General features: G+C 39.5%; 1 protein-coding gene across 26 annotated transcripts in view; it reads right to left on the reverse strand.

Moving 5' to 3' along the window:
* The window catches only part of rims1b (regulating synaptic membrane exocytosis 1b), a 148,401-nt gene that overhangs the window by 65,034 nt on the left and 59,822 nt on the right, over positions 1–23,545 (reverse strand). For 16 of the 26 annotated variants that reach the window (XM_077523836.1, XM_077523831.1, XM_077523833.1 and 13 more), the window contains exons 3-8: positions 22,333–22,353; positions 12,918–13,219; positions 9,454–10,277; positions 6,107–6,147; positions 3,618–3,728; positions 876–975 (exon numbers count right to left, since the gene is read on the reverse strand). In XM_077523836.1, the coding sequence (XP_077379962.1) occupies positions 876–975; positions 3,618–3,728; positions 6,107–6,147; positions 9,454–10,277; positions 12,918–13,219; positions 22,333–22,353 (1,399 nt within the window). Of the gene's footprint in view, positions 1–875; positions 976–3,617; positions 3,729–6,106; positions 6,148–9,453; positions 10,278–12,917; positions 13,220–13,655; positions 14,690–22,332; positions 22,354–22,693; positions 22,706–23,545 lie in introns of those variants that run through there. The other 10 variants (XM_077523832.1, XM_077523837.1, XM_077523857.1 and 7 more) reach the window with 3 other exon arrangements.

A 23,545-nucleotide genomic window follows, 5' to 3' on the forward strand; every position in this document is an offset into this window, starting at 1 on the left:
TAACATTAATTCCAACACTAATATAGGATTTTGGATGCAGCATCTTGTGTCTTGCTCATGCACGACATTCACTGATATATGACATGCTCATTGCATGCCGATCTAAGATATCCTATTGGCCCTTGAATGCTCTGAACCAATGGCAGGACAGCTTTTTCATGTTGAGGGAAAAAAAAAACTTAGGTATCGGTATGGTATCGGTATCGGCTGATACTTCAAATCCGGGTATCGGAATCGGTATCGGGGGCCATAAAACGGTATCGGAACAACACTAATCCAGCACATTTGGGTAGCATCTTCCAGAGTTAAAGAAAGAGCACAAAAATACACTCCTGCACATAGTGAAGCACTGTCACATTAAATCAGTGGTCCCCAAACTACGGCCCACGGGCTGGACCTGGCCCAACTTCACATTTGGCCCGACCCCCTGAACAATACCAACAAAAAGTGAATGTTCCATGTACGGTACTTTTTTTCCTGTGAAGATCCCGGAAAGTGTTGTTAATATTTGGTTATATGTGGCTTTCTAAAAAAACAATAAACGTTTACATTTAGGCACCCCTGCAATTGCCACACTTTTTTTGTGTTACAAACTGACCGGAAACGTTATGTGGCCCTCACAGGAAAATGTTTGGGGACCCCTGCATTAAATTAACCAAGAAAAACACATATGCAAAGTATTACAATATCGTATTATACTGTATATTGATATTTTGCTGTAATTACATTAATATTATTGGAGAACTAGTAAAAGATACAGTGTTTTTTTTACACCGTTTAAACAAAATAGATTATTTATTAATTTTTTTTTATTCTTTTTGCACACAATTAGGTGAATTTATAAATACGTGGAGAATTACAGAAAACCTGCTCACCTGCTCTGAGATGTCCCACGACATCTGCCAGGCTTCCTTTTTTTACTTTGGTGATAAAGGCCCCAAGTCTTCCAGTCTGTGTCATCTTCCCACCTACAACCTACACAAATAAGAGGGATGAGACTAAAGGCATAAAGATATGATGACAAATACTGCCCCCATAAGGCGAGATGTAACTGTACATAACATCATATTCTCACATTCATACATTTCTGTGCCACTATGGATACAAATGCACAGAGATGAATTTTCTTTTTTTTTTTTCTTTTCTTTTTTTAAATAAAACTGTTGATGCTTAAACTTTTTATATAAATCACAAAGAACCAACTAACATCCATACAAATGGAAGAACAAACACTTTCTATGTTTTAAGAATTAGTTTCACATACCCTAGATTCAACAAAACTATGTCCACCATGCCCACTTAACGTAATTTCCCGAGAATCGAAAACAAAAATATAAATCGATACTAGGTATTATATACATTGGTCTAGGGGTCAAAAACATTTCGTCACATTGTATAGACGATTGCTGGTACCAAGCGGTTGTGGAAAAGGTGCACTGTACTTTCTTTTCAAAATGATATTTAATGTCAAATGTTATAAGAACCGATTAGTACAGTCTCTATGTGTGTTTCTGGCATACAGACTTCCGGGTTACTTCCTTGTTTATATCCTTAGAGCTTTGCATAGTTTCGATAAGAACCGGTCAAAACAATTTTCGCTACTCACCATGAATAACAGAGCATCATAATCCCGCCATTTGATAGCTGTCATCATATCTGTTTTGACTGTGTCCTTTTTGTCACCAGTTTTTGCATCTTCAATTACTGGAGTCTTCGATTACGAGATGCTCATCCGTGAATTTGTAACATATCTTGCACATTGCATATAATTAAAATAGTTATAATTACATGCATTATAATTCCTTAGAATAATTGAGTGCTTCTGCCTATGCAAGTATCAGCACATGCACAGCAGAGCAAAGTAGGCATTTCTGATTTCCTATACTTCAGAGAACTTTAAAATTTATTTGAAAAACTAATAAAATACAAATTCACTACGCGGATAATACTTGAATTTTACCTTCTACTGTAACTTGCAATGGTCATGAACTCTTTTCCTGCCAAAAACGGTAATTCACGTTAACGGAAATCCCAACTAGGTCTGCCAATAACGTTAATTGTCATCAACTGCTTTGTGTTGTTTTGTTTTCACCCAATGGGGCACCGCAATGTCTCGTGCAACTTTGGTTTCATGAATGAGTTGAAAACTTTTTTTTTTTTAAATGAACCACCATGGCCAGCAGATGGCAGCATTGCATCTCTTTTCAATGGGGTCCCGTGAATCAAATTACATGAAAACATGGCAGATTTTAGGAAATACGTTTGTCACATTAAATGTAATTTACAGGGCGTCACTAAACCAAAAATATTAGTGTCAAAGTCACTGTTGTTCGGAAAACAAACGTATCATTTCACAAAAAGCTTTTTTTGGTCATTAACTTGCTACGTTTTGAAATGGTGATTACTAAAAAACGGAATAAGGTAGAATCATACTTTTTTCTTTCTAATGAGAGAATAGAATCCAATCCTTTATATGGAATCGACCATGTTTACGTAGTCATAGCACACAATATTCTGTTTGCCTTGAAATATGAGTGAAAATGCTTGAAATCGTCTGGCACTCTTGGTGGTTGTTTTTTTTTTTTTTTTGGATAACGGTTGGCAGTAAAAGAGTTAAACTAACCTTGCTGAGGCGAGATCCCTGCATTTGCACGAGTTCACAATAAAGAACCTTCATTGCCATGTACATGCTGCTGATTCAGAAAGAGCTGCTTACTAGGGGTGTGCTCAAAAAATCGATACGGCAATATATCGTTGCGGGCCTCATTACAATACATGTATCGATACGCAGGTGTCAGAATTGATATTGCTCGTTAACTTTAAATTGGCAGTTAATATTTGCCTTTGCAGCAGTTGAATTGTACCTAAAAAATAAAAACCAGCAGCGTCTTTGAAGTTAATTGCCTTCAATTAATGCAAAAATAACACACCAGTGATTGGACACTGTGTCTTGCTTAGAAAAATTAAAGCAGAGGAAGAATATCAACATTTATTTACGTATAAACTTAACATTGCACATGTGTCTTAATGTACCAATTTTCGTATATTTTGTTTAAAAAACGAAATAGAATGTGTTACATGAAAAAAAATGCTCTTTTTATTTCCCCAAATATTTCAAAATAAGCCCATTTTAGAGCTGCAATTTTAATACTTTGATATTTTTGCTCATATCGGCTCATGCCTATTAATAAATGTTCCCGGTGTGTCTGTGAAAACTGCTCCTTGCTCTGCAGTGCGTACACATTTAGACCAGGCATGCCGCTTGGTGGTAAACCAGAAGAGCTACTAACAAAAACATTTTTTGTCATCCAGCATAATAAACATATCCTTTAGGTATACATATTACTGTTATTGTAATATGCAAGTAAATTAATGTGACATATCAGGATACGTATCGCCTTGAAGATCATGTTTGGGATACAAATGTATCGCGATACGTATCGAATCGTGACCCCTGTATCGTGATACATGTAAAACGTGTAATTATTATTATTATTATATTAAATACTCACTCACTCACTCACTCACTCACTCACTCACTCACTCACTCACTCACTCACTCACTCACTCACTCATTTGCCACAGTGCACAATGTTATTTTATGTTATTTTGCTTACTTTTAGGCCCAGGAGTGACCCAGCTTCTCGTGGCATGGCCGATCTCTTGCTCAGCGTGATGCGTCCAATCAGATGATCGCCCTCTTTCGATGGCTGCCAAGTTACTGGATGCTAAAGGGATCAGATACAGTGATTAGAAAATACAAGCACAAAGAGAAAGAAATGTAATTTTCTATTCACCGGAATTTTTCAAGGATAACACACTCAAATATTGTACGAACCCCAAAATCTCCCTTCAAAAGCAGATTTTTTCTTCTGTACTTGTGGTCACCGGTATCAATTTCATCTGGTCAAACATGTTGTACATGTTTTTAATGCCTCCTCGAACACAGTCTCACTATACACAGTAGGACATGTTGGTTGAGAGTCTGCCTTTCTATCACTGCTTTGGGAAAACTCCTCCCCCCACCCATTTTTGAATATATTATTGTATTATATTGTATTTCTTTATTGCTTTTTGTTTTTCACAGCATCTTGGTGGTTTATCAGTGTTTTAAAATAATTTTTGTGAGTTTAACATTTTTCCAGCGAATTTCAAAAGCTTTCAAATGTACAAGTTTTTTGCTATTCAGGGCTGGCCTCATCCCGATCTCTCATGAATAGCGGTGGTCCACTATATTACAAATTCAAGCGTTAGCGGTTTTAATCTGTAGAGTAGGGTTGCACGAACGACTTTTTTAAAAATCGACTCGACTTCTCATATATTTGACAACTAATCGACTTTTTATTCTTATTATTATTATCATTATTATTATTATTATTATTATTATTATTAGGTTTTTTTTTTTTTTTTTTTGTATTTTTTATTACTTTGTCCTCCATCGCACCGACAGGAGTTCGCAACAGTATGCGGCGATGCGCGCGTAGGCATAAAAGGTCCGTGTGAAAGAGGGACCGCGGCGGCGCAAACATGGTTCCGGGCAGAGCGTCAACTTAAATTTTTCGGGTTGACCTATTTTTAAAGTCGACTTTTTTTCCCAGCCCAACTGTAGAGTAATCGAAGCAGCTAAAATCCGGTGTTGTATTATGTCAAACGGATGCGGTAGAAACAACAAAACAGATTCATGGTGAGTAGAAATAATGACTGTATTGTAAAAATTGTGACATGAGATCAGTTGTTTGGCCAAGATAAACAATCTGCGGTGTTTATTTTATCGTGGCCGGTAATTTGCCATCTAGTTCCCGTGAGTTTGTGATGCTAACCGACCGCTAAGCTAACATGCTCGCAACGAGACAGCGTGTGCGTTGCTGTCGCACAGCGGCGTAAACATGCACATTTGTGTTTTTCATCAGACATTCACGGCAAAATAACGATGGAGGCGGGTTGCCGCCGGTTGCGGCAAAAATAACCACTGCCTAAACAATCGCAGAGGGAAAACATTTTTTAACAATACACTTGCCTGAGATGTACAAAGCATGACGCCACAAAATGGCTGCTACCATATCATTGGCGACCCACCGACAACATGAGGATCAAACACACAAGAGAAAATAATGGACTTTTTTGACTCTTGCAATTTGCCAATGACTTCTGAAGGTATGTGCTTTCATCGTATTTTCTAAGCAAATGTGCTTTAATAAGCAGCTCTGTTACAATTCACATGGTAAACACCTGCCCTGTTTTTATTTCCATTTTATTTGATGTATTTGCACTTTGTTTACATTTCAATTGTGGAAAAAAAGGTGGCTTAAATATTGTTGCAATACAAGTGCTATTATTCCGAAGTGTCTATCAGAAATCTATAGTTCAGTAATTATTACCAATATCGTCAAAAATATCGTCACCACAAATTTCTTTGAAATATCATGATATGATTTTTAGGTCATATCACCCACCCCTAATATAGATACATACATACATACATACATACATACATATATATATATATATATATATATATATATATATATATATATATATATATATATATATATATATATATATATATATATATGTATAGAACAATTTTTTGCATATATATATATATATATATATATATATATATATGCAAAAAACTTATTTGTTATTCTATATATATATATGCAAAAAATGTGTTATTCTTTTTTTTTTTTTTTTTCCACCCTCCCCCACCCCACCAAGAAATGTGTTGTGTGCCCTATGTGTATATTTACAAAGTGTATAGTGCAAAACTAGTGAAGTGAGTAAGAGGAGCGACCAGCGGGGCCTCACCCAACCCGGCGGGTGTAGGTGGCACGCCCGCCCCCCCAGCAACCCCCCACTACCAGCCCCCCACCCCACCCATCTGGCACCACGATAGGCGGACAGGGCCAGCGCAGCAGGGCTACTGGACAGCCCACCGGCCACCGGAGCCCGCCCGGGGTGCCAGGAGTTCTACCGGAGTGGGGCAGGCCTCAAAATTTGTTATTCTTGAGAATTTCCAGACCTTTAATTAGTCAATTTGATTGACAAATTAGTAACTTACAAATTGTATCATACACACTAAAATAAATATTCTGCTGAAACTTACATGCCACACTGTAGGATCAAGTGGATGACAGTCCCAGTCACCTGCACAAAGTAAAAAGATAAATACTTTTACTATTTCGGCTATATCAAGAATAAAAAGCAAACTAGACCAATCATGTTTGCAGATGAAGTGGTGCACATATACCTGACTAAAAGCATTGCAGCTAACATGATATTCGGCAAGCCTTTCCTTGTGTGTCTTGGAAAAATAATATGCTGTAACCTGAACCTCTCAACGCTCTTGTTCATGGCGTGGAACATATTTTTCCTCTTACTGCTTTCACAAAGTGATAACAAACTACTGCATAGTGTGAAACCTCTGTTGATTACTATATTTGAATTGCTAATGCGGATATGTTGGTCTATGCAGGTTTACTACACGAGTTTCACATTACAACAATTACCTGGCAAATGTATTACCACAACAGTATTCTCATCTTTGGAAAAAAAAACGCGTTATCAGATTCCAAGGACTTGGATTTTATTTGATTTTAAATAAGTGAAATATGAATGTCAGGATAGAAATGTGGAGAGGAAGGGAAGGTAACCCAAACAATACTGGCGCAGCATGAAAAATTGTTTTTTTCCTTTAATTGCCACTGTCTTTGTACCGCTGCAGACAAAAAACAAAACAAAAACAAAAAACAACAACAACAACAACAACAACAACAAAAACTACATATGATACCACTAGTGCTGGAAAGATGCCAGTCTGCTGGCATCTTGGGCCATTCCACAAATCTCCTAACCTTTCTATTAGGGATGTGAATTGTCTAGTATCTGGCAATTCGATCCGTATCACAATTCATAGGTCACGATTTGATTTGATACTGATTAATCCCAAAACGAATCTGTAAGTCGATTATTGTGATTTTTTTTTTTTTTACTCAACTTTAGAAAATACTAATCAGTAAAGTTGAACATGTACACTGTAAGATTTGTAAGATAATGTATTTAACTGAAACTTCCAACACTGTATTTAACAAGCAGGTTGCAATGTTTCATGTTTGAACGACATTAAAATAAAATATTAAGGCCTAATGTTCCATTAATATAACTTAAAACAACACCTTTGAAGGGGGCACGTACCAGAAGATGAGCAGAACTTTGACATGAAAGTGCTCAGACATACTGTACACAGCATCCATAAATAGAGTGAGATTAACCAAGACCAACAATCTTTGGCAGATAATGATTTATTGTGTTTAGCTGGGTGAAAACGAGAGCTGCATGTTCAATCTATCCTGTTACTTCCCTATTTTTAAGACTACACCATTTGCGGACATGAGAGTGGAAAAGAGTAGGCGTGAAAAGGTGCGCCAGCACCATTGAATATGTTGTATTGGACCACTTACATTACAATAACAAACCTAGAGTCTTTGATAAAGTGCAACAGTGCAAGCAACTTATGTTGTACTGTACTGTATAGCATAGTAACGGCAATAAGACGAACATGTCAGCTCATCTCTGGAGATTTTTTTTAATCCCCACAGCTTTTAAACAGCTTTACAGTGATGAGTCAAACAGAGAATACTCAAAACAGACTTCCATGAATGTTCATTATTTTATTTCAAGATGAAAAGCTCAGTGTTACATTAGGTGCCCTCAACTGTCATTAAACATTCAAAATTTGGTATTTTGGATGCAGACCAGGAGTGTCAGATGGCTGCGATTTCCAAGAAGTGCGGATATGGATAGGGCAGGTTGGTTATATACTCATAGGTTAAGGGATGGTGGGGTCAGGGCATGATGGAGATTTGAAAATACTGCATGTTTCAATACTGATCGAAAGAGATCAGAAAATATAAGAAAAAGTAATAGCTACATACTGCCATATTAAAACAAAAATACATTTTGAAATATTGTTCATCATTGACCATTTAAGGGGAAATTATACTGGGCTTACATTATATACGTCATACGGAGTATATGGAGGGGGCAATCCAATATTAGCATTAGATATACAATGTATGCACAATCCGTCACCACTATTGGCTGTGTTTCGCAAAATTAAAAGCTGTATTTGTTTCAAAAACAATGTACGCCTGTCTAAAGGGCATGCATAGTTTAACCCAAATAGTAAATAGACAAAGGTTTCATCTTTTTGAAATGTTTTACAAAATAGTTTGGTGTGTTTTGATTACATACAGTGATGCACGATATATTCAAAGCTGGAGTAATCATATTTCTTGTTAGCATAATAAATTTGACCTAATTTGGATCATCACATGGCGGGTGAGAGCTACATATGAGGGTAGGCTCAATGTTTGAGACACGAGATTGTCTAAAAACAGGCAATAATCACAATCCACACCATATACCCATTACCAGTCTCTGAGTAATAATAATCTGGATTAGAACATCTGGAACATAACCCTACCGTCACCAGTGAGAGAAGTAAGCGTTTCCTTCTCTCTACTGCCTCCATAAAATGGATCCCCTATATGGTGCACAGTCAAACATCACTTGCACAGGTGTAAGGTGGTGAATACTGCAAAAAAAGTAGCCAAAAAATTTCACAACATGCGACCGTGCCTTCACTTTAGCTTCTGCATCTGGCAGTTCGTCAAGCATTACATAGCAATAGAAACACTGACCTAATTCCATAAATCTGCTGTCCTAAATCACAGGGTCTGTACAAATAAAGGAGCGCTGTCCTTAGAGCAGCAATAGCCACGTCACAGAGGTGTAAATGACAACATACCGAACAAAATGTGCAGTGTGCAGGATCTATGCCGTGAGTGTGTGGCTATTTTCTTCCATAATATCCAGATGTGCTTTATAAACTATAAATATACACACCAGGAGAAGGTGTTGGATTTGTCGTAATTCTACTGCATAAAGTTTTCACAACACTTTTCTATACCACGCAAAATGGGTATGTTGCATCAGGAAGGGAATCGAGCATAAAAATTGGGCCAAACATGAGTGACTCAGTATGGCGACCCCTCGTGGCAAAAGCCGAGGGTCGCAGCAACAACTTTACTGGGTTTAAATAAGTATTAGGACCGTTCAAATTCCTTGTCATGCCACTGGCACACAGAATGGGATACAGGCATAACCTCAATGTGCTTATGAAGATTATGAGAATTCAACAAATGAGACTTTTTTTTTCTTTTTTTTTTTGGTGAGGAGATTGCAAGATTATGGATAAGCGTGCGAGCTTGATAAAAGCTGCTTCAACAAAACAGAGTTTTGGTGACTATAAAATGGGGCTAGAAATTGAGTGTTGTTATTATATTGTAAATAGCAATAGAAGTCTGTAGGGACAAGGATGAACGTAAATGTAAAAATAATTCCGATAATATTTGATAAAACTAGCAGAGAGTGCACATCTGTGTGACTGACCTTTCTCGCTGACGCTTTCCATATCCACGTCCTCACAGCTGGTGTACTCCGGCGTGGAGCCGCCCTCCTCCTCTGAGCTGCTGATGGACATCTGCCTCTTGTTTACGCCGCGCTTGCTCTTGAACGATCGGGAAAGGGGCGGCCGCAAAGACTCAGACTGTTCCGAACTTTGGGAGTCCTTCCTTAACAAGTTGTCCCCACCTTTGTCTCTTGCCGTGTGCGTTAAACCTGGCTCATAGCAGCCCTTCTTATCTGGAGGCATTGGTCCTCCTGGTTCCCCGACAGTCCTTTCAACAGAGTACGCTCGATAGTTTTCTGACTGGGCTTTGCGATTTCCTCTCCTGGTCATACGGTTTTCAGACACCTGCGTTTCACACCCTCCCCCTTCACCAGGCCCTAGTCCGACCTCGTTGATTGCGAGATCACTGTGTCTACGTTCGTGGCGGACCTTGGACACCTTGGCGTGCATGCGCATCTCCTGTTCCTCCTTTTGTGGCTTCACAGGGTATCGAGCAAGGTTGGGGTCACTGCGATAACGGTTCTGGAACTCCTCCTCACGTCGCTGCCGCTCCCTCTGTTCATCATCGTCTGGTCGTCTCCGATTTCTTTCTAAGTGGCCCAAGTTGTCGTCCCCATCATCATAATCCTGAGAATGGATCTTTTCCAGTCTGTGGCCGTCTCTTGGCTGTCTCTCTCGTCTGTCCCCAAGACCAACCCTCTCATCCAAAGATGACTGCGATGGCAACTTTCCAGCAGATCGCCGACCAGAACCACGTCCCAAGCCTCCTTTACCATTTTGTTCATGGTAGGAAACTGGCCTTTTTCTAGATGAAAAATAAATAATTAGATATCTGTCTAGACCACTGGTGTCAAAGTCCGGTCCTCGAGGGCCTGAGTCATGCATGTTTTCTGCTTTCGAGGTTTCCCACGGTCAACACAGATAATTCATATTTAAGCTAATTAGCAAGCTCTGCGGGAGTCTGATAATGATCCTGATCATTGAATCAGGTGTGTTTCGGAGCAGAGAAATCTCGAAAACATGCAGGACTCAGGCCCTCGAGTACCGGATTATGACACGTGGTCTCGACATACAAGCATCAACACATAAAACTTCAGAGAAACACATGAGTTTTACTCGTTCAATGCTTATTTAAACATGATTAAAGTAGCACTAATAAGCAAATTCCCATTTAGCTTGCTATTTTGATTGGCTAGGCTTATATAGAGAAAGAATTGAAAAATAATGGTGAAGCATTATTAGTGGAGTAGAGTTAATGTTGATGAGTTCCGATAAATTATACAGTGATTTCCAAAGATGGTGGGCACGTCAATGAATTTTGAGCGTCCGTCATTCAGCAATTGTCAACAATCCCTTCCATCATCGTCAATCCGTCAATATTTCAAGCCGGCATTCGTCAATTGCTAAGCAAAATGAGCGTCCGTCAATGTTTTCCATCATTCGAAGTGGGCATCCGTCAGTGCTCCGCCATTCGTCAATACGTCAGCAAAATGAGACATCCGTCATTGACGGATTGCCAAATTTATTGACGGATTGACGATTACGTTGATGGACGAAAATCCCCTTCCGGCAATACTTACTTCGTCAATTTTTCAAAGTTCAATTGGCATTCGTCAACAAAATGGATGTCCGTCATTGACAGATTGACAGACCTACCACCAATATTGACGGAATGCCCACCTGGTAATTTCCACTTTAAAATCTTTTAACACTGAAACCTGTAATGTTGTCCCCAAATAAATCTATCCATCCATCCATTCTCTGAACTGCTTATCCTCACTAGGGTTGCAGGCGTACTGGTGCCTATCTCAACAGTCTTTGGGCAAGAAATGGGGCACTTCCTGAACTGTTTGTGAACCAACCGCAGCAAGTAAATACATTCTAAACACATTATTTCTATATATAGTATTAAAAAGGCTTTTAAACAAACTATGTCAGTGTACTCTATATTTGAATCATTGTTCATGATTCCCCGCCATTGTAGATTTGTAGATGGGTTTTTACAGTACACTTGTAGAGGGTAATCCAAATTCAGAGCTGAGCCTTTAAAGTAGTACCTCGTGCCACAAACTTGCCAGTCAGTGTTGAGGTCTAAAGACACAGTGCAACAGCTAGAAGAATGGAGAAGGAGATTGCGCCTATCAAGCTCCTTCTCCATTCTTCTCAATTGTGCAGCGTCTGCAGTGATGTGGACTCTGCATCACTGTGCCATGGTGAAGGAGCTCAGCCAATAGAGGAAGCTCTGATTTATTGGCCGATCTACCTTCCCACCCTCACCTCTGGTCACGAGCTGTGGGTCGTGACTGAAAGAACAAGAATTTGGTTAAAGAGGCCGAAATGGGTTTCCTCCGCAGGGTGTGTGGTCTCTCACTTAGGGATAAGGTGAGAAGCTCGATCATCCGGAGGGGCTCAGAGTAGAAACGCAGCTCCTCCACAATGAGAGAAACCAGATGAGGTGGCTTGAACATCAGGTTACGATGCTCCTTGGACACCTCCCTTGTGAGGTGTTCAGAGCATGTCCACCCAGTAGGTATGACCTAGTACATGCTGGAGATACAAAGGGCTCTATTTTTGTGGTAGCACATTTAAAAACTGGTGCGTCATCATTTTCGTGCTCAGGCAAGTTTCTTTTACCGTGTTTGGGACAGTTGGCGTCTCACCATGCTGGGCATTCCGGCGGACTGAGGATGTTTTTTTTTTTTTGTGTGTTTTTTTGTTTTGTTTTTTTACACGGCGACCCGATGCACAAGAAACCAGATTAGACTTTAGAGTAGTTCGCAGCAGGTCGAATTAGTGTAATGTAAATGCGGTGAATAAGATCAAGGTGCATTATCATCATCTTTATAATATTTCTTAAGGGATCATACACGGACACAAACGAGTGAGGTGGAAGGCGGTCTCCAAGTGCCCACGTCACATCAGTGATCGACTTGACCAACTTTACATCAACCGCCCGTGGACATCTGCATGCTTTTAAACATACTTTGCACGCTTCATTTTTTTTTTTTTTTTTTTTCTTGCATAGACTCCAGTGGGCTGATTTCTGCATACACAATGTCAAAGACAGCTCATATGCTGAATTTAGAGGGAATGAGTTGAGCTGGGAAGTAAGCTGGTTGTATTCACTAAAACAACAGTGCAAACACCCCTTTCTACTTGTGTCTGTCTATGAAGATTCCAAGACAAAGAAAACATTTCACACAACAGTGCAAACGCTACTTTCGATTTGCACCCGTCAATGAAAGTTCCAAAATAAAGAAAACTCCATCCATGTTAGACTGCACTTTGTGCTGGAAGAGATGAATGAAGCAGTTAAGCAGAAGGAAATCTGGGCTTCCCTGCTTCCCACCCCTAAAACCCAACCCCAGATAAGTGGTAGACAATGGATGGTTGGATATGTATACGTAGATGTACTGTATATATAAAACATATTATTGCATCTTACTTTTCTCGAGGTGGTACACTGTGGGAGCGAGTACCAGGCATGGTGTCTGGAGCCTTTGAGGAAGTACCACTAGCAGGCCCTTGTGTTCTGTGTGGCAGCTCGGTATTGCTGTTAGTTGTAGAGGACGGGACTTGAGACTTGGAGCGGAGTAGCTTCCTATCCCGTTGGGCCTCACCCACCCTGGCTGGGTCATTCAAGGTGGAGCCCAGGCTCCCAGGCCGCACCCCTGACTCTGAAAACCATTCTCCTGATTTGGTGAGAATCTCTTGCTGCTTACGGCACAGGTTGCATACCCACATTACCTGTAGGGGTGAAAAAGACAAATGTGTAGGACAGGTATGTTCTATAAAAAACAAACATAATTATGTTCAAAAAGTGTTTTATCGTATGTTTCTTTCTAATACATTGTAATTTAAGGTTATTGAATGGAGAGGTGCCGACAAGCATGGAAAGAAGACCTTCATTTATCTGAGGTGACTGAAATAAATCACTGTCTTTAATGCAGCAAATGTAACTCATGTACATAAAGCATTTAATTACGGTAATGTCAATATTGGTGATGGTGGTAACAAAATAAATCTGCTGGTTCCATCGCAATAGACAGACAACTAAAATTGTATTACATATGCACTTTTACTGTGATTCAGCCCTGTTAATGCACCACATACAACAATGAAAATGATTAAATTTAGTTCCTCATCCTCTAAATCAGACCAAGAGACAACATCAAATACTCACATGGAAGCATTGTTACAGGATATCGCCTCACATCGACAGCACAAAAGCAGGATTTATCTCCCTCCGCATTTATAATCCAAACATTTATTCCTCAGAAAACAAATCCAGAGCACCAGAGAAACAGGGCGATCGATCACATGTAGTTAAAAACAAAGCATTGCTGTTAACGGTAGCTGCAAACCGTATGATGATGTTTCTTAATGGACAGGTTGGATTTGTAGCAGTCCACATTCACAGCACATTCAGAGAGCACATTCATCCCGAATCCTAGGTGGCGCTTGTCCAGACTAATCTAAAATAAATCAGCTAGCAACAAGGCCCACGGTGAACAAGCAGCCGCGCAGCCACACACGACAGTCCCTCTCATGTCTTTCTCCATCTCTTTACGTCAGAAGAGAGGCTGCAGATTATCAGTTGCCAGTAATCCTTTCAGCTCCTCACTATTTTCTAACTCATCATCAGATGACAATTAAAGCTTCCAGTTTTCACTTTCCCGCATGATTCCTTTATCCGCAATGACAAATATGGATTAAACTGATGGGCACTACAATATGTGTATAAAATAAAGATATTTTCCTGTCTTGACTTTTTATTTCTTGAAACTGTAGAATCCATCCAACCATTTTCTTGACCGCTCATTCCTCACAAGGGTTGTGGGGGGTGCTGGAGCCTATCTCAGCTGGCTTTGGGCAGTAGGGGGGGTACACCCTGGACTGGTTGCCAGCCAATCGCAGGGCACACAGAGACGAACAACCATCCACACTCACAAGCACACCTAGGGAGTGCCCAATTAACCTGCCAAGCATGTCTTTGAAATATGGGACCCACGCAGGCACAGGGACAACATGAAAACTCCACCAAGAAAGGGCGGAGCCTAGATCCGAACCCGAGTCCTTAGAACCGGGAGGTGGATGTCCTAACCAGTCGACCACCGTGCCGCCCTGAAACTGTAGAATAGTGGTGGTAAAATAATGTTCAAGAATGATAAAAAATAATAATAATAAATAAATAATCCATTGAATTAACATGATTTATCAATTATATTCAGTCAAGTATATTCAATGTCTCTTTGACAATGACAGTCAGACCTGAGCAGCTTTATAACCCAAAAACAGTATGTGTTGTTTATGTGTGTGAATGAGATCCCTGAGATAGACACATTTATATGGGAAGAGATTTGTCTCAAAATTATTCACTCAAATATATCTGTAATTTTCACATTTTTGACATCCACAAATATATTATACGCAAATATATATTGCAGCAGGTAATTTTTAGATAATAGTGCACTGTGCATAATTTCAGAAATGCTTCGAGTGCATTTTACTGCAGTCATGACACCGACGAATGTAATGGTTAAAAACCCCTTGACGCCACTTAGTGCGAAGTGACCTCAAAGTGTTTCATCTTAAAATGCGGCCAGAATAGTATCAGTCTTTTCCCCGCCGATGGATTTATTACAAATACAATTTAGGATTAGCTAGGAACCTATTAAAAGCATTTCCGTACCGGAAGTACAATTGGTGAGATTCCTCAAACATCAGAAGACTATTTGGATCAGGGGTGTCAAACTCATGTTAGCTCAGGGGCCGCATGGAGGAAAATATATTACCAAGTGGGCCGCATCGGTAAAATAACGGTATATAACTTAAAAACGATTGCCGTCAATTGTAAGCAGATTTTCACTATTTGTGTGTGCCAGCCCTAAATTACGGAGCTCAACTGTAATCATATTGTTCCAAAAAATAATACAAATGCAAATGGAACTCATCAACAATGAGCTCTGGATGTGTTAAATCTACGTGTTTTGCATATATATTGTTCCCAGAATGCATTGCGTGGGTCAGTCAATGACGTTATAAGGATGCTAATCCTTGTCATATCTATTTGTGTTACCAGTAATTGAATTTGTGTCGTATTAAACACGTTTGTCGGTGATAATGATTAAAAAAAAATGATAATAGTAATAATAATAATAATTAAACAAAGCGTAACTTTAAGTTGTGTGTAAAATAATGACATCCAGGAAGTTTCCCCCGTACAAGTAGCATTGTTCATCCGAGGACTGCTTGTGAAATATATACATATACATATTTTATATATCTTGATTGTGGGTGGCTGATTAATTAGTCCGACATTGCATTTTTTTTTTTTTTTTTTTTTTTTTTTAACTTTATAAATTAATCTCACGGGCCGGATTAAACCCCTTTGCGGGCCTGATCCGGCCCGCAGGCCTTATGTTTGACACCGCTGATTTGGATGATCCATCCGATTAGAGGTAAGTTATGCTAAAATTAAAAAAAATAAAAATAAATAAATAATGCACCGTCTTATTGGGCGATTGTGTCGATCAGTATCGCTAACACGAGGAGGGCACATTCTATGAAAAGTATTTTTTGAAGATATTTGCCAACTTTGGAGATAAATTAAAGCATCAAAGGGTTTTATCTAATTTACATTTTAGCCAGTATACCTGTAATTTGCCTTGATTTTAAGGTGCTTTTATTAGTTTTTAAATGTCTTAACGGTCTTGGCCCATCTTATTTATCTGACTTGCTTTTACCCTATTACCCCTCGCGGCCTCTGAGGTCTTCTGGCAGCGGCCTTTTAACTATTCCAAAGGTGAGGACCAAGACACATGGTGAAGCTGCCTTTAGCCACTATGGTCCTCACCTATGGAATGGCATGCCAGAGAGCATCAGGTCTGCAGAGAATATTTATGTTTTTAAGAGGAGGCTTAAGACTTACTTTTTTAGTTTGGCATTTGATTGACCTTTTTTATTTTTATTTTATTTTATTTTATTTTACTTATTATTATTTTTACTTTTTTATCCCCTTTTATTTATTTAACTTTTAATCTATATTGTCTTGTAGCTTTGTTTTTATTTATTTATTTTTTCTATCGTGTTTAACCGTTTTCTTTTAGTGTTTAAATGTTTTTATTTGGTAGTTATAAAATTTTTAGCTCCAGTGTTTTCTCATGGGGGAGCCTCCACAGTGAGAGGGATGCTTGGTCTTCATCCATCTCACTGTGGATGAACTCCTCCTGGGTGCCTTTCCTTACAGGGTACATCTGTGCCCCGCCATGTTGTGGTTTTCATGTGTTTGTTGGGTTTTGGGTGTGTCTGTGGGTACGATCATGGGGATGGGGGGGCTTTTTCTTTCTTTTATTTTATTGCATTATGGATGTCCAGCACTTTGAGTTGCATTTTAAATGTATGAAAGGTGCTATATAAATAAAGTTGATTGATTGATTGATTGATTAAAAAAAAACAAAAAAAACAAAAAAAAACATAAAAAAAAAACATTCATTATTGTGTTCTGAAGAGATTGAAGAAAAAATACATACGGTATTTATGGCATTGCTAATATAATTTTGCTCAATACAGTATGTACTAGGATGTTTTATTTTTATGCCATGCACCCACTCACTGGAGTTGCTACAAATTAATGCAAAATGTCATGAAGTACTGTAATGAAAAAATGTTTCTTTGACTTGAGAAATAGGTAGGTGTCCGTTGTGGTACAAAATGGAGATGTTTTATTTTGATAAAAGATAGGGGACTAGGAAATTGAACTATTTGTTATGAAATGTGCTGCTGATGCTTCCAAAAATGTTTGAGTGCATGTGCATGCGTGGGTTTATGTGTTCACAGTGTGTGTTTTAGGAACCAGCGCTTGACTGCTCTCCACTAGGAGGCGGTGCTTCTCTAAAAAGAAATCAGACTGTCAGCATTTGTTCAGTTTCTGGAAGCCATCTGGAGCTAACATACACATGAATAAACACTCACCATTAACAAGCGACAGTATAGCACCAGTAACAGCAGACCAGCTTGTCAGAGAAATATTTCAGCCACACGTTCTGCTTCAATGTTCAGATATTAATTAGACAAGGGGAAATAACTCTATGAAATAACCTATGAAATAAGTTTGTGGAATTGTTCCATACCACCTTTTTTTCAGACTGATACTAGTACAACTACTCAACTCCTGAGTGCTCACAGATGTCCAGAAAACGAAAACGAAAGGCCACGGAAAACGACTTCTGGATGGCTTTGAGGAAATTCTGATCCATCAGCCGGCGTCTCGGGAGGGGGAAGCAGTGCACCAGAGATGGGGTGCTACTGACCTGGACTCAGGACGTCATGAGTCAGGAGGGAGAATACTTCGAAGACCTCCTCAATTCCACCAACACGCCTTCTTTTGAGGGAGCAGAGTCTGGGGACTCTGAAGTGCGCTCTCCTATATCTCGGGTCGAAGTCACTGAGGTGGTTGGAAAGCTCCTCTGTGGCAAGGCCCATGGGGTGGAAGAGATGTTGTGGGGCTGACATCGGGGAGATTGCCTCTAAATTGGCGGACCGGGGTGGTGGCCCGCATTTTTTTGTTCCTCAACGTCTATACCAGTGAATTTGGCACCAGGCACACCATTCTTGGACAGAATTAGTAGGTTTAGCGCAGTAAACATCTCGCTCGTAGACTATTTAAATACGTTTAGCATGACTGACCCGCCTCTCGTGTCAATCGCTATCGTCATGAATATTAATTAAGTGTGGTGATGTGAATCATGCCTTCAGACAAGGCAATTAAACAGAGTCACTTCCAGGTTCAGAAGGGAGCAACATGAGTTGTTGTTTTTTTTCATCACCGCGTTATTCAGTCACAATTTGCATGCACATGCAACAAAAAATAATAGTCAACGGATAATAAAATAAAGAGGGTAAAACACCCTGTTTTAGCTAAATGGCATATAACAAACAACTGCAACTTAACGGAAGATTACTATTACATTACTAACGAGGGGTGTTAAAAAAAAATAATCGATTCGGCGATATATCGCGATACTACATCGCGCGATTCTCGAATCGATTCAATAATAGGCAAAATCGATTTTTTATTTTATTTTATTTTTTTTAGGATTCACACCTTAAGCATGGAAGAATGTTATATGAACGGAACATTAAGCCTTAATATTTTATTTCAATGCTGTTCAAACATGAAACAAATTACAACCTCTATAAGACTGAAATTTCAGATAAATAAATAATACATTTTCATATAAATCTTACACTCTACAAGTTTACTGACTAGTATTTTCTAAATTTGAATGAAAAAAAATCGCAACAATCGACTTATAAATTTGTATCGGGATTAATCGGTATCAAATCGAATCGTGACCTGTGAATCGTGATACGAATCGAATCGTCAGGTACTAGGCAATTCACACCCCTATTACTAACTATTTACAGCCTGAACTGTGTATCATTGTGGAACACCGTCAACTTTGCCTTCCCGTCTAGGGGTGTGACATCAGTTATGTTTCGGCCTGTAAACATCTCATGTGTGTACTCCATACTAATAATGAAGGAAGGAGAGAGATTCATGTTTATAAACATAGGTATAAACACAGTAGTGTTGTATCATGAACAATCGATTCATTCAAAAAGAACAAATCTTTTCAGTGAACATGAGTGAACTTCTTGAAGTGATTCTTTCTTTTCTCAGTTCATTTGATAGCAACCACGCTCATGCCGTCAGTCTTCGCGAACGACCAAGCAGCAGCTAGCGTCGGACGTGGGCAGGATTTTACTCCACGTACAGCCTCGCTATTGGTGTTCAGGAACGAGTCACTGAGGAAGCTTCCCGTTTGCGAAGACATTAACAGGTCAGTGAGTGAATGTGTTGCCATTTCTGGTTCAGGAACGATTCATGAGCGTGTTGCCATTTCCGGTTTGCGAACGAGTCAGTGATTGAACGTGCTACCTCCATTCCCGTTTGCGTACGATTCATTATGTGAACGTACTGCCATACCAGTTCAGTGAGTGAGTGATTGTAGTCTTTCCACGAGTGGTTCACGATTTGCCAAGGAAGGAACTACTCACAGAAACGCCACTACTTCCGTGCTGGCGGGCTGGGGACAAGCTGGGTGGGGGGGGGTCTTTCGAGTGTTAATGATTCGGTGAACGAATCTTTTGAACGGTTCTTTTAAATGAACTGATTAGTGATTCAGTTCACCTAAAAGAATGGTAATGTCCATCACTAAAACTGTCACGCCGCCACCGGCGTGACGGCCCATGCTTTTATTTTTGTGTTCATGTTTCCTGTTTTGTTGTGAAATTCTGATTCCCCTCTCACCCCAGGTCACTTGCTCTTCCTGCCGCTCCATAATTACCGGTCCCCGCCCATGATTACTAACACCTGCCACCAATCAAGACTCACAATAAAGGCCAGCTGCATTCTCCCCTCAGGGCCGAAGGGTCACACATCTCAGCGCATGGAAGCGTCCCACAGTCCTCGAGTCCTTGTTCCCGTTGCCTTGTTGTTTTGCCTTGTTTTTGTGCCTTTTACTCCCCAGCGGAGCGCCCTTAGTTACCCCTTGTGCCTTGAGCCTTTTTTCCTCCCTAGCGGAGCGCTTTTTGTTGTCCCCTGTACCTTTTGCCTGTTTTTTCCTCCCCAGTGGAGCGTTTTTAGTTCTCCACTTTTTGATTCCCCTTTCTCCTCTCAGGTTGAGAGGAGACAGCTGTTGGCCGGAAATAAACCTGTTGCCTTTGTGGCCTACCTTTATCCTGCGTCTGAGTCCTACCTCTCCTTGTCGTGTCAAAAACACAGGCACTATTTTCAGTTTGTGCCAGCTAAGGTTGGCTATGCACTTTGTACTGTTGACTTTGTACTGTTGACAAAGTTGTATAGCTAGCTTCAAAAGCACTATGTCAAATGTGAAGAAATATTTGGGCCCCTATTTTTGTACCCAGCACAAGTCTAACGCAAGGAGTAGTCTAACTGTGCGCATTTTCTTTCGTTTGGTATTTTCGTAGATGGGTGCATTAGAAGGGGGTGTTTGCACCTTTGTAGGAGGGAATGCATAAGATTGCCATCCAACGGAAGCGGCTCCCCTCTTCCCTTTAAATTCAGTGCAGAGAGAGGTGCATGGCAGAAGGACTTGATAGAGTCCATCCAGGAGATCAGTGCAAAGTACAATTATAAGGACCTGCAAGAAGGTCTCACTTGAAGATAATATAAAGTTGGCCACTATGGAGTGGAAACTTGAAGACTGTCTTCTATCCAATCGAGCGTGTGCATGTCTGGCAATCAAAATTAATTCTAATATCAATTAAAAATTGTACAAATGCTCAGAATTTCATTCTCGCGAAAGGAAATCTTCTCAGATTTCTTTCTGTAGTCCGAAAGCAGACTGACTTTGTGCAATCTTTATTCGCAAACATTTGCTTTCACTGGAAAATATGATGAACATTTTTGCCAACTGTATGATATTTTAGGAACCAAACCTTTAACGGAGCAATACCGTAATTACCGTATTTTCCGCACTATAAGGCATTATAAGGCGCACCTTCAATGAATGACATATTTTAAAACTTTTTCCATATATAAGGCACACCGCACTATAAGGCGCACCTTCAATGAATGACATGTTTTAAAACTTTTTCCATATATAAGGCGCTACAGTAGAGGCTTATATATGCATTCATTATTATCACAGTCAAATAGGTCAGTCAAACTTTATTAATAGATTACAAACCAGCTTTCTGATAACTCCATACACTTCCAAAATGAATAAACAGCTGTTTAATTATTTTCTCTGAGGTAAAGTATTAGTATTAGCTAGCGATCCAAGATGGCGGGATCTTCTGCGCATGTGCGTCACCGATCGTGCAGGGTCACCGATAGCGTCTTGACAGCGAGACCTGTTGCGGCTCAGTATTGATCCATATATAAGGCGCACTGGATTATAAGGCGCATGGTCAGCTTTTCAAAAAATTGAAGGCTTTTAGGTGCGCCTTATAGTGTGGAAAATACGGCAATTTATAATTGTGCATTTTCTGTTCTGTGAATGTAAAATAATGTTCTTTTTGTAATAAAGGGAAATTAAACATTTTTTTTCAATATGAATCATTGATTAATTTACCAAATGAAACACTGATTAAGTGATTAACAAAATAATCACTCATTGGAGGCCTAATATTTTATAAAACAAAAAATACATTTATGTCAAGTGAAGTCTGGAAAGACCGGGCTGGAATTAGTTGCTCATTACAAAAAGTTGGCTGACAAAGCAGCTCAATTATTTCATATAATTTTAAGAGGAGAAAGAAAAAAAACGCCTTTACTAATATGAACATTATGCTCTTATAGTATGGGGAGAGAATTGTCTCAAGCCAACACTTAAACTCATATTCTCATGGGAGATTTGTTCTAAAACAGCAACATGTGCAGTATCTGGGTTATAATATAAACAGTCCAGTACAAATCAGAACTGGTTTAAAAAACAAGCAGGGGAAGCATGCACAGGCATGAGTGTACATTATGCTTTTATATAAGTTTGGTTTTCCTAAAATTTACATGCCAGCTAAATGTCAATTTCCCAACTCAACTCTTGAATTTCCCTCAAAACCCTTACCCACCCTGGCGCCGTCATGCCTGTGGCCATTGGAAGGGTCAGGATTTGTCAAAAGGGTCATTGGCCTGTGCATATCCTGTCATTGCTCATGCTCACTTTACCAGTTAACTTTCAGGGTCTGCATTCATTCTCAGAATTATCTATAAGACAACTGGACTTGATTCTTATCCTCACATCTGCGAATGAATACAGAGCCAAATGTGGAGGGAAAGGGGGTGAACTCAGGAAATTCATGCAGCAAATCCATCACCCAGGCATCCTTACCCTGTCCTTTACTATGATACACTTTGCAGGAGGAGGAGACAGACAATAAACGTAGTATTAGTCATGACTTAAACATTCAAATCGTGCAGGAGACTCCACTCCTGACAATTCCACAGTGACAAAACTATATGCAGTGACATTGTAGAGTAAAGCAACTGTACACATAGCAACTCTCCCACACACACCTCTTGCCTTTGCTACTGTTTTTCAACAAGGATCCACCTTTGAAGAGTAAAAATCTAAATTGTATCCTAGGTGAAGTTGCTCTTGGTCTAGATTTAATGCGGCCAGTGGTTTCACTTTGGAGTGGCAAAAACATCACAGTCACATCACACAGAAAACACAAAAAAAAGATGCTAACCACTTTGTCCTCCTTTGTGGCATGCAGTCCAGGTCGCAGTGAGAATTGAGAGACATGAGTAGGGATGTGGAGCAAGAGAAAAAAGATGGAATCCAAAACAACATGAAGAGAAAGGGGCATTTAGGGGTTGAATTTGTGATGATGTAGTAGACAGATATGGGGAGAAAAAGAAAAAGGGAGAGAAAAGGTGTTGCAAAAATGTGTTAATTACATTGTGCAGATTAGAGATGCCTTGACATTTAGTGAAAGACAGATGCAAGTGGATGGTATATACTGTACTTATATGAACATGAACAGGAATGGCTGCAGTAATGTATGCTTGTCATGACCTTGGGCTCGCCAAATCAATCAAATCAATAGATCTGAGTTTGTCATTAGAAATTGTTTTTAACTATATTATTTGATGGATTCCGCAGATTGAAGTTGACTTTCACGAACAACATGGCTGTGAACTGAATGCCGCTAGTTCACAGTATCATGAAAATTACTGACTCGAGCAAACACGATTAGAGATTTTGATTTAAGAAACACACGTGCTGAATTGTGTTCACATTGTTTTCCATATGACAACAGAGGAAGCCCAGTGGAAGTTGTGCTAAATATTGCCAAAGACAAGGTTTGCATTCATGTTGCCAAAGGTTAAAGTTAAAGGACCACTGATTTGTCACACCCATCTAATGACGTTTTTCTATTATCTCATTAAAGTGAATGGGAACACATGAACAGGCAAGTGGTGTGCACTCGCGATTTTTTTAAACCACAATCATTACAAATTCATCCACAAGTATCTTTTAAATTGTAAATATAGTTGAGCATTGTGATAAAACATTTTTATATTTATTGTATATGCTG

This window comes from Festucalex cinctus, chromosome 6 (genome assembly GCF_051991245.1).
Source record: "Festucalex cinctus isolate MCC-2025b chromosome 6, RoL_Fcin_1.0, whole genome shotgun sequence".
In the NCBI taxonomy this organism is placed as follows: Eukaryota; Metazoa; Chordata; class Actinopteri; order Syngnathiformes; family Syngnathidae; genus Festucalex; species Festucalex cinctus.